The 12,885-nt window shown below is 37.3% G+C and overlaps 1 protein-coding gene across 1 annotated transcript in view; it reads left to right on the top strand.

Annotated features, from left to right (window-relative positions):
• The window catches only part of LOC140147843 (cadherin EGF LAG seven-pass G-type receptor 2-like), a 138,270-nt gene that overhangs the window by 31,759 nt on the left and 93,626 nt on the right, over positions 1–12,885 (top strand). Inside the window, 2 exon segments of the mRNA XM_072169599.1 lie at positions 6,556–6,784; positions 10,051–10,255. Coding sequence (XP_072025700.1) covers positions 6,556–6,784; positions 10,051–10,255 — 434 coding nt within the window.

The following is a 12,885-nucleotide window of genomic DNA, read 5'->3' as shown; positions in this document are numbered from 1 at the left end:
TACATGCTACTCCTAGTGTACTCAGCTTCAATCATATACACAGAGAAGACTGTGCCAGAGGTGTATCATTGTGTTTATCATTGACATTTTTTAGTATGGAGCATTTGGGAACTCTTGAGGAATCTCTTCTAATTTTATCATTCAAGTTCAACGATTTATAGTTTATAAACAGTCATTATTCCAGATACAGAACATAATAGGTTATGGGTTATGTTCTACCTTCATGAACAGATCAGTCAATTATTCCATAAATAACTTTCAGGTTAAGGGTTATGTCCTACTGTTTTAACCCTAACCCTACCCGTGGTTTTTGTGCTATCGGAAGGAACGAAAAAGGAGAGAAGATGAAGAAGAAAGTCACTTGGCACCCCCGGGATTCGAGCCTCGGACCCCTCGCATGCCACGCAGAAGATCCCCAGCATGTAACTACACAGGTGACGTTGGCCCGGCCAACGATTCCCTGGGTATATATGACTTTGTCTGATTGCGTCATCAAGTCCCGTGGAATCCGTGCACGCAGAGCGGTTTTAATAGTGAGCTTTAGTGAGTCCTAGTTGGGTTAGGGTTAAGAAGGTATATAGGAAAAACATGCATATAGCTTAACCCTAACCCTACCCGTGGTTTTTGTGCTATCGGAAGGGAAAGAAGGAACGAAAAAGGAGAGAAGATGAAGAAGAAAGTCACTTGGCACCCCCGGGATTCGAGCCTCGGACCCCCCGCATGCCACGCAGAAGAACCCCAGCATGTAGCTACACAGGTGACGTTGGCCCGCCAACGATTCCCTGGGTATATATGACTTTGTCTGATTGCGTCATCAAGTCCCGTGGAATCTGTGCACGCAGAGCGGTTTTAATAGTGAGCTTTAGTGAGTCCTAGTTGGGTTAGGGTTAAGGAATCATGGTTTTGCTTCAGATGTATTTTTAAATCCCATTTTGTTTTTGTGTATTGTGAATTGTTGGCATGACATGACATACTTGTCAGCTTATAGATTTATAACATGGGAAAGGGGAAAATAAAAGTATAGATATCAAGGTAAGCTTCAGCCTTCATCAAGTAAAAAGTTTAATATTAGATTTCAGTTTACATGGCAAAATTAGTCATGACATCATAATGTTATCTTTTTGCTCATAACTTGTAACTGTACATCGTAGATAGGTCAAACTATTCTTTTTCTGATCCTTATGACTAGAGGAACACATTGCTTGTGTTTTTAACCAAGTCCAAGCAATTTTGAACTTGACCTCTGTGTAAAAGTTCAGTGACCTTTTCCCACCAAATAAGGGTGCTCATGAAATGCCTCCATAGCCTATAACGATCAGCTCTATGATAAGTACTTGATCTTCTGGCTGTATCTCTGCCAAATACAGCAAATTTAACATGATTTGCACGATTATTATGGGAATTTATTGGACTATATTGCCTTCTATTTCAAATAGAGAGGAGAGAGCAGAGTTTACCGAGTCAATAAACTGCTCTCTCTCAGGTCGCTCACAACCTGTTCAAGAAAGGTCCCCATGTGTTATTGCTCCAATTTGCCTCATCTTAACTTGAAGGTGGATACACCAATATTGTTTTTTTTCAAATCACATTATTAGAATAATATATACTTACGGTACATGTACCTAAAAAACCGATTTTGCCACAATTTCTATGATTTAATACCATGATCTTGACACATTGTCATTGCCGCTAACTAAAGACAAGACAAAAATTATCGAGCCATTAGAGTTCAGCTCACTTCATCATATATGTACACAATCAAAGTATTATCATTTCTCATTATTGCCAAAATATGTCATCATTAATATCTATCATAACCATGCCTCTATGGTTTATCATGGAGTCGTGCATTCGCCAGTAATAGAATAAAATCAATAGATTGAGGCTATCGTCAAGGTGCACGCACTTCCTCCAATTATCCTTACCTTGCAAGCTCCTGCAGCATTCCTATGTGTCGTTTCCGAACACCTTGATGACATTTTATCAATCACGACACAGTAGAGTGTAAAAAGGGATTCTCAAACCAAATTTGCGTAACACAGGTGTCACGTCACTCACCTCTTGTTTTTATTAATTTTTTCGCTTCAAAATCGATCAGATATTTTCAAGCGCTGTATGTGTATCCAGGCATAAACAAACAAATCCTTCAAAGATAATTCAAATTTCCACAAAAGTAGCAATATTTCTCACAATTTTTTATGTATTTCTTTATTTGGGAAAACAAAGATAAGGTACCAATCCAAAAGCCAAACATTTTGTCCAAATGCCAAAAAGGCCAAATTTTATCCAAATGCCAAAAATTCACCCCAAATGCCATAATGCCAAAAATCTTCTCCAAATGCCAACATTTCTCTTCAAATGAAAGCATCTCTCTCCAAATGCCTAATTTTCTCTCCAAATGCCTAATTTTCTCTCCAGTCTCCAAATGTCTAAATCGCAAGGATTCAACATTTTTCTAAGCAAAGTTAAATCTTCACTCAAAGCTCTAGATTTGATTCTCAAACAGGCATTTTGACTACTTTGTTTTCAGACATAATTTTTTCAAACACAATTTGTTGTTCCCCCTGCAAACGTTTTGCAGTCGTAGATATCATCAAATACTTGATTAATCTTGTAAAGTGTTTATATTATTATTAAACCTATGCAAAGTGCTTTCCCCTCCCCAAATCAAGATAGTCTTAGACATGGCAGTGCCTGTGCAAAAAGTATTATAAGTTGATTAGTTCATACACTAAAGTAGGCTTGTAAAGCTACTCAAGAAATAAACATATCATAACTCAATTACAATAGTCATGTCTGTATAACTTGCAAGAAATAAAACATGACACTATTTTGCTAGGTTTTCAAAACTGGTGTAAATATTTGCTAAAAGCCTCCCTTTTGATTGTAAAATGTGTAGCAAGGTGAACGAGTACCGTGAGTGAGCAGGTAAGAAGTGAGTCAATTGAATTTATGTTGCCGTTTGACTCATGAATTATGCGTAGCCACGTGTTTGCTAGAGGCTGGGGTACCTAGCTTAGATGCCTGGGCTCTTATAATTCGTATTCGCAGGCTGATTCAATTTCCCATCATGCATTTCAGTTTTAAGCAAGATATAACACCTGTTTGTACAAATGCATTTTTTTATTTCATAAAAAAGGTAAATATTTTGATAGCGTTCAGATCAAGTTAAAATGATGGCATAAAAAAGTTTTCAAAAGCTGCAGAATCTAATTTTAGGGGAAGTCACTTAACATGCACCCCCATCTACATTCTGTAGGAAATTGGTACCGTGGCTGCACAAAATCCCACCTATGGGCCTGCTAGTGTAGCTATGCGATAGTAACATACCCGAGGGGGGGGGGGCTATGGAGTATTTAAATGTACATTACACTACAGTACAATGAGTATGCTTGGATGGGATCTAAATTAAAGCCATATTGTAACATTTGCTAAGGAGGACACCCTCAATATTTTTCAAAAATCCTGTTTTTTACATGATTGTAGTGTACTTTAGTTAACTAACATACCCTGCAAAAATCAGACACTAGGTGCTGTAGTTTTGTCAAAATCTGAGATTTTGAATAAACCACAGGAACCATCAGTTTATTATTACGATGGAAATATCAGTCAAATGCATATGTGATGTTCATAACACAGTACGTACATGGAGTGCGGGCAGTCATAACATATCAAAAGAACCGACCTGACTCACGTTTGAAGGAGTGGCTCGCATTGACAACATATGCGGTGGTATTAAATAGCTATTTTCTTTGTATTGCCTCACCTGTTTGGGCCAAAATTAAAAGAGCACATATCTGACAGTGAAACTAACATTTTGTGAAAAGAAAATACAATTCTATTTCTATTGAAATGTTACAATATGGCTTTAAGTAACAGTATAAGGTTTGTAGTCAAACCTGATTATGCCAATGCTGCATTGCATCATGGGATTGCGTTACACGTTCAAGTGATTCGTACTAATGTCAGTCAGGTGGGAGTGCTACCTGAGAATGTAATAATCCCAGGTTTAGTTTCAAACTAGAGACTAAAAGACGGCTAGATGTAATTAGGGACAATGAAGGTAAATGAGATGCAGTTTTGGTCTACATTATGTTAAGGAAATGTGGTTTGGCTTGAATTATAAAATGCCAGGGAAAGTCAAGTTTTATGTACTCAGGTGAGGTCAAATCAATATGAAAACAGAAATTAGGTTATTTTGCATTATAGGTTTTATCTACCTGGGCAAAATCTATGTTTGTGAGCCATATGGAAACTGATGGCCATGAGCATTGAAGCAACTGGAGCAACAGTGAGTTGCTTGGTGAGTTTGCTCTGCACAAACTGAATTACATACGCTGTCCAGTGGCAATTCTCCATAGTTCAATGTTATTTATAAGTAGAACTGAAAAGTTTTGCATGTTTTGAAAACTAGAAATCATATCAGGTGGAAAAACACACAAACAAACAAACACTTAAACATAATTTAATCTAAAACATCAAATGCTTGGTTTACTTACTTCATGTTTTCAACTAACAATGTTACAAACATTTGATTTTAGCTCATTATTAGGACAACTAAACATTAATTCGCAATAAAGAAAAGCAGAAAAAAATATTAATTTCAGGAAAAATTGTATTTTGGTAAATTTTGCAGACTTTATCCCTCTGGTGTATGCTCAGTATCTTAACAGAATATTATTTTGTCTTTTCTTATAAATCACCTCTCGCCAGTATCAGGGCGTAGGAAAAACCTATGTGTATTCGTGTTTAAAATCAAAACCTCCTATCTGCCAAAAATACCAAAATTAACACCTTGCATTTTCAGCATCGCTGTCAAAACTACTTGCCACTGAAATTCTTCACAAATGTTTAACATGTTCTTGTTATATTTTGTTTATTAAATATTTCTTTTATAATATTCTTAAAATTAAAACTGCTTTTATAACTAAAATATATGCAATTTTGTGGGTTTGAATGAAAAGCACATAGGAGGTCGTAAAAGTAAAATCCACTTTACATAGGAGGTTTTGATTTCAAGGTCAAGTGGAAATTATCTGTGAGGAGGTTTTTTTCATTCCCAGGGACCTGTTGTCCATTTCGATTAAATAGAAACCGTTTTGCACACATATTACCAAGAATCCATTTGTGTAAACAAAAGACACAATTAGAAATCCAAAACATGCTGAAATCTTCCGATGTCCATTTAAAAATCAATTTGAACAGACATTGTAGCGGAGTTTAGTCAAGCATCTTGGTCGAATTCATTTCTTATTAACTAGTTTGTTGCATTCTGGCTGGCGACGGTTGTCGTCACTTTGATGGTTGTCATCATGGGAGTTTTAGCGGAGGAGGCAAGGCATGAATTATGCGTTACGCTTTACACATTGGTTGCTCCTGCTGGCTCCTGCGATGGTGACAAGTCAATCGGGACGGTAATAAGATAACGTAATAATCCAGGCTACAGCTTGAATTCATTGCGATAAATAACAACCACTTATGCTGAAGTTACGCATCGCAACTTGCATTATCTGCTTAGAAAAAGATATTTATGCAGGCAACTATTTTCAATGTTTTTGTCTGCAAGTGATATCCATAAACGGTGAATGTAAATCATCTACTAGTATCAAGTAGGCTAGTATAGATTTTAAAGGCAAATTCTATCATGTAACTGATGAGTGTAAGATTATGCGAAGGAAAAAGAGCAAATTTTATGCGGAACATTATGAGACAAGTATGGTACTTAAAAGCCTGGGCAAATTAATTTGTAAGCGACTGTTAAAGCTGATGGAGTGGAGTCCTTGTCATATGTAATCCTGAAGGGCGCAATTATGGTACAAGATAGAATATGCTGTTGTCTGCTACGACTAGGATCCACAACATGTTCATCTATCAGGGCACAGTTCTTTAACACCAATACATTTGTACATTCATTGAATGACCTTAGAAAATTTGGGTACAAAAACTCATACTCTGCAACTTGAGATCAAATTTTGCACTATGGGTGTTTAATTGAGGTTATTGAACTATGCCATTGGGTGACAAATAAACGATAGGCACACAGACAGGCAGACGGACACCCCGACACCCGACACAAAACAGACAGACAGACATGCTGCAAGTGATATGATATTGAATAGAATTCCTTTGCAGAATTAATATATTGTAGGTTCAAAATCACAAAAAATCTTTTCGAGATATTTTTCCAGTATGTTTTCTAAGTGTTACTAATACTGGGTTTCTCTACAGAAGTCAGTTGGACAATCCTGGAACAACCCGTAGCATAGGAACGTGTACTTATGCATACACCCCTCATATTTTGGTCAAACTGACATCCGGTAGAGAAACCCAGGGTCCATGTATTGGAATTTGTTGGAAATATTTATACTAGAGTTGTGTGCTTCTGCTGTATAATTTTAATGTAAATTAACCGGAAATTATTGCTGCTCCACCAGTCATGGGCTGTGATCACGATAATGAAAAATTTCAATTGATTCTCTTCATGTTTGCATATCCGCTGACTTGTTTGCAGGAGTACTAAATGTGACCTTGTATATTTTGTTTGTCAACACACAGGTGAGAATTGCGAGATAAGCTTTGAAGAAGGACATTGTACTAAGGACGTTTGTAAAAATGGTGCTCAATGCCGCAACTTTCTACTCGGAGGCTTTGAATGCCACTGCTTGGGCCCGGTCAGCGAATTCGACGGGCCGTTCTGCGAGGTTCGTACGCGAAATTTTCCAGAGGGATCTTTCCTGATGTTTTGGTCATTGAACCAACGTGTTAGGATCAACATCGCTCTTAGGTAAGTAACTATCAAATGTTACCCCCATGGGAACTACCTGCCGATTGGCTAAAAAGAAGTTTTCATTATCAATTAGCCGAATCAGCAACATTGTTAGAATAATTTCACCACGCAAAATAATTGAGGTGAATTATTTGCAAAGCTCCATTCTGATTGGTGATTAAAGTGAAGATATCATGTTATTGACCAATCAGAGGCAATGTTAGATTGACAGGTAGTGCTCAGGGGGTTACTTAAATTGAATTATTACGAATCATGTTTCAATTACGTGGATAAGTGGGCTATGAAATTTAAACGTTGAATTATTTAGTAGTTTGTGTTGGGGAATTTATTTTGGTAAGAAAATGAACCAAGGAACATTTGTTGCTAGGTAAAAAGATAGTTCTGTTTATCCTGCATGTCACTTAAACCTTAATCTAGCTGTAGTGTAACATTGTGCAGACCGAGTCCGGGTGCGCAGATCATGGTAGTGTGCTACGAGATTAACATGATTTCCCCCGAGGGCGCCATAGTACGGTTGATAAAATTGAGGCCACTTTTGCAATAGGTAGGGTAAAAAGTATCAGCTCACATGAAATCATGCCGGCATTCAAGGACAGAAGTCATTTGTTTTATGTTCTACAATATATAGTTTGCTTTAACTTATAAGCAGGTTTAAAAGTGGAAACGATCTTGGCACACTTTAAAAACAAAACACACTTACATGTTTGAAACAAAATGGAGTAGACGAGTTTTATGCAAAGAACTTTGGATTTATAGGCAGCAATTTTGTGGGTCACTAAAATGTAGAATAGGCCTGAAATTGGTCTACATTGTATGTAGATCAGTTACTGAATATTGCAGTGATGATCATGTTTCTTATTTCATTTTTCATATCTATTCATTCATGTTTAAAGGGGCGTGAGACAATCAAGACCCTCATCCCCCAAGTTTCTTCATCAAAACTGAAACTTTGATATCAGAATAAAGCTTATATTTTTCTCATTACCCCCATTCAAAATGTATCGTTTAGATGCTGTGAACAAAAATACGTGGTGAATTGCGGTAACCACACATCCACACCGGAACTTTCTGTACTATATTCTATGGGGTATTATATTGTTATACGCCTTTTTCATTCTCATATATAAAACAGCTGGAGCAATACAACTCAAAACTTTCAAACATTGTTTAAATGATAGACCTGAATGTAAGATAGAAAACAGAACACGAAAAGATAGGACCACAACCCTTTATTGATCTCTGTGTGTTGCTATAGTATCTGATTGAGTGACACCTAGTACCTCCCGTTGCGTCTTTGCCGATCAAAATACAACTCATACCTAAAATGCGACACTATTGTCTGAAAAATGATCACTCATGTTGCAGTAAAAGGCTAGAGAAATGTGAAGTGAATTTTAATTATTGAACCAAACTTGCACACACCATTGTATGCATCAGTAAGTCCAAACAGATGTAGAAACTTAGCCCGAAGCTTTAAGCAAGTTCCCCTATACTGCCCCCATTACAAGTAGTACGTGTGGTGATTAGCATACTATGGCATTGGTGAGTGTTAGGCTAGCTAGCTGTCCATCAGGGCATATCAGCATAGTGTGTATTCATCTCGCTCGCAAAAAGGAAATAAACACATGCATAGCTAACGGCTATGAGATGTATTGATGCGATAGGTAGGGGTGAGGGTGTGATATCCAAATAGTGAAATATGCTGGGAATGAGTAAAATAGATAAATATAGTACCTGGTACTAGTACATTGTGGGGAGAAGACTTGGCAAGAAAAAGTCTCGGTGATGAAATAGTAGCAGACGACGAAAATAAGAAATGGGAAAATTTCCTTTCCCAAAAAAATACATCTGAAATTTTGGAAATGTAACTTTTTTTTCAGGAACTTTGGCTTATGTTCTGGAAATATGAACATATATAATGGAAACAATTTTGACTTTCTATCCTCGGTGTACTTTTGCCATAAATGTATGTAGTCAACTTTATTCTTCCTTCATATAACCAACTAGTCTTTGTCAAAGACTACTCGCGATCGAAGGGGGATGAGCGGCGTTGTGCCGAAGGCTGCTTTTACCACTTTGGTTACTGTGAGAGTGTGGTACCCAGTACTTTCTCTCCCTGTGCATAATATATAGCACAGACTAATAATCAGCCTAATTTAACATATCAAAAATTTGGGGAAACAGATTAGTATGGTGCAAGATGGGAGGAGGAGGTTGGCATTTGAGACACACTTTCTTGAAAAATACCCTTTGTAATAATTACACACCTTGTAGGGATTTAGTACATGTATGTGTGAGGAGGATACTGGTTTAGATTTTTATCACCGAGCTGTAAGAATTGTGTGCTAATGTAGTCTGAAATAGCAGCAGACAACGGAAATCAACTAAAAAGCTTTCAGGTATCAATAGGTGTTACGATGTGATGAAGTAATTATATTTGAGCATGAATTATATAGGAATGGGGGTCCATTATAAGCTATTGCATCATGATTCTTATTGTCTGACTTCTTTCTAATTACATGCATGACATTATAACAATGGAATATACTATAGAGGAAAGAAATTTGTACTATGGATTGACACAGTATCGCGTACATTATTTTTCTTAACCGAGACACACCTTGTAATACTTTGTTTGGTTACAATCAGTGAAGATTTATAACAGCTTGGATTGCTGTAGAATCATCAGAATGTTGTGCACACGGTTAGGCACAGCACCCACGCTAATTGCGTATTGCATGATTGGCGTGCCTACGTAAATTGGGACTTAAGTGATGCGTATAGTAACAAAAAACAAATAATTTTCGCCAATTGTAAGCCGAACAAAGTATACAACTGGTGAAGAAATGAACATTTTCCAAAGAGGAATGCCATTCTTTCTTTCACTCAAGTTTGGTAATGTCTTGTGGGCGTGTGTTGTTGGTTACAGTATCAAAATTTGTGCGCCAACCTAATCCTGCAGCGCGTATATACACGCATACAAAGACGGTTTATCACCACGCTTGTGGCGTAAAGGCACTGACATTACTATCAAACTCAAGCTGAAACTAAGTGTAGTTAGTGAAACAGGTGCGCTACCAGCAAATTGACAATTATTTCACAATGTTCATATCCATGTGATTATTTCTTGAGTCATGTTTCATGTGGCAAAATCATTGATATAATGATCATCGTTAAATTTTAATGACAGGAAATGTGCTCCGAGCTTAGTAAAGGATGCATGCGATATTAAACAAATGAAATATTAATTTTTCTTCTTGCAGCTTCGCTACGAAGGAGCAGAACGGCCTTCTCTTCTACAATGGCAGGTTTAATCAGCAGCATGACTTTATAGCGCTGGAAATTGTGAACGGTCAAGTGCAGTTTACGTTTTCAGCTGGCGAGGAAAGGACTAATGTGAAGGCATCTATAGAGGGTGGAGTTAGCGATGGCAGATGGCATAAAGTCATGGTCGACTATCATCAATTGGTAAGTGGAATGTTTATGAGAAATGTTAGACATGATAGGAAGTTGTCCTTTTAGAGCTGCTTATGACTTATTTTACCTACTATTTCCACTTGAGGTAGATTTCCTACAGCATCTACAACAGATTTTCTAATACCCAACTTTGTCTCTTCGGGAGTTGAATCGGGAGTTGAGAGAGACGTTAGTGCGTATTTCGCTGGTCTCTGTGTCGAATTGGCTTGCTAACCTAATCGCACCGAGCGTATACACACTACACACATGTACAAGGGCGGTTTGGCAGCATGCTTATGGCGCAGCCTCGTAAAAACACCGATAATACTCTCAACTTTGGGAAAAAGTAGATCCACTTTCGGGAATTCTAGCTATCTGCATCTGGGAAAGCATCTATAGAATGGCAATTGGAATAAAGTCATGGTCAACTATCACCAATTGGTCGAGTCCGCTGAGAAATGTTAGACACGATAGGAAGTTGTCCTTTTAGAGCTGCATATGACTTGCCTACCATTTCTACTTGATGTAGATTTTCAACAGCACCAGCAACACACAGCATCTTTTCAGGAAATTGAAACGTGAACGTGTTTGAAAAAAAAATTTTGAGAGGGGAAAGAAGTAAATTTTCTAATACTGTACTATGTCCAATCAGGAGTTGAGAGAAACATGGTGCGTACTTCGCTGATCTCGGGGAATTAGTTAGCACGCCTGCTGCGCAACAGCGTAAAAGCAATGATGTCACTCTCAACTTCCATTGGGACAAAGTAGATTGCTCTCAGGAATTCTAGCCATGTGATTTACATGATACAAATATTACAAGAAAGTGAACAAACATGAGTAAAGAAAAAGTATGAATATTTATTATTAGGATACTGAATGGTTTTTTTTATTACTTAATTTTTTTTAAATTAATTTTATTACCAACTACACATACACATTAACCTCCCAGGTAACATGTTACTATGTATCTTACATGATGGGTTCTGATCACGTCCCAGGAATGATCCCCTGGGTGAGTACACTGCTAGTGAAATTCCTAACTAACTTCTTTATTTGGGTCATTGCACCGTCGTCATGGGAATTCATGAATGAAGATGGCAACCAGAGTGTGCAATATGATTTTCTATTGGTCCAAGTAAAAGATTTAAAGTGGCGCTGAACAGGTGTTGTAATGTTGCTAGTTTTGTGGTTTTTCGCAAAATTAACAGTGATGGTGTTATGTTGTAGCGACTTCAAGGAACCATTACTGTTGCATAGGTAGTTCAATGATAGATCTTGATGTTGTTGATGCACAGATTCAATTTTTTTAAATAACAAGAAAAAGTAAAAAGTAATATGTTTTGCACATTTTGTCCTCAAAGTGAAGAACCACTAGGATATTTGGAGTAAAACCAAATTGTCAGTATTAGACTTGTAATCAAGTCATGGAAGTCAAGTCAAGGGGTCATTGATAGGTCAAGTCAGGAGTCAAGTCAAGGAGGCATTGAGAGGTAGGCCACAAGCTGATTCAAAGATTCATTGAGAGGTTGAGTTACAAGTTGAGTCAAAAGTCATTGAGATGTCGAGTCACTAAACAAGTCGAGTCAGAGTCAATGAGATGTCGAGTCACTAAACAAATTGAGTCAGAGTCATTGATATGTTCAGTCACTAAACAAGTTGAGTCACAAAGAGTCATTGGGATATCGAGTCACTATAAAAGAAGTTGACTCACAAAAGTCATTGATGTTGAGTCACTAAACAAGTCAATTTAAAGAATCATTGAGATGTCAAGTCACTAAATGAGTTAAGTCAAAGAGTAATTGAGATGTCGAGTCACAAAACAAGTTGAGTTGTCATCAGGAAATAGAGACTGGTCAAGTCTGGTTAACTCAGCCAAGTCGCAAGTCAATCTAAGAAGTCATTGATACTGTAGGTCAAATCAGGAGTTGAGAAAAGAAGTCATTGAGAGGTGAACGTTGAGTCGCAAGTCAAGTCAATGAGTTATTGAGATGTCGAGTCACTATCAAGGAATATATAGAGTCACAAGTCAAGTCTGGTTAACCTAGTCAAGTTGTAAGTCAAGTCGTAAGGGTTGTGTCAAGTTGAATCAAGTCTTTCAAGTCAAGACACATCACCACCAGGTTTGCTATTGAATCCCCCCAAAATGTCTGAAAAGGGTTCCCATTAGAAGCATCACCTTAAGCTCATTAGTATTCCATATGCATTGTCCAGTCTTAGTACGTCCAGTGAGATTCATCACTGAATACAATTACTCTATGGAGTCAATTATAATGCACTTAGCGCCATGATTGGGACATCATTATGCACTAATTATATCACAAAAGGCAGGTGATTTAGGGTTGTTGATGTTGACTAATATCTATTATGGGGGATAATAATTAGCTAATATTCATAAAATTGAATCAGTGCATGTTAGAGACTGTGAGGATGATATTTGAATAGATGATATCAACTGGCAGCTGGGATTCTTGAAAATGATTTTAACCAGAGATGTGTATTTTAAATGGATGTTATGCAACTGTACAGTTTTATATTTATGATAGGGTTTAATTTTTTTTACCATACAGTCCAACCTCTCTTATCCGGATGACCGGTCCTCTTTTGTATTCTCTCTGTTATCCGGCTATGAAATTTTTACAAGA

The sequence above is a fragment of the Amphiura filiformis genome, chromosome 3 (assembly GCF_039555335.1).
Source record: "Amphiura filiformis chromosome 3, Afil_fr2py, whole genome shotgun sequence".
Taxonomy (NCBI): Eukaryota; Metazoa; Echinodermata; class Ophiuroidea; order Amphilepidida; family Amphiuridae; genus Amphiura; species Amphiura filiformis.
This window is presented reverse-complemented; position numbering and strand designations above follow the sequence as displayed.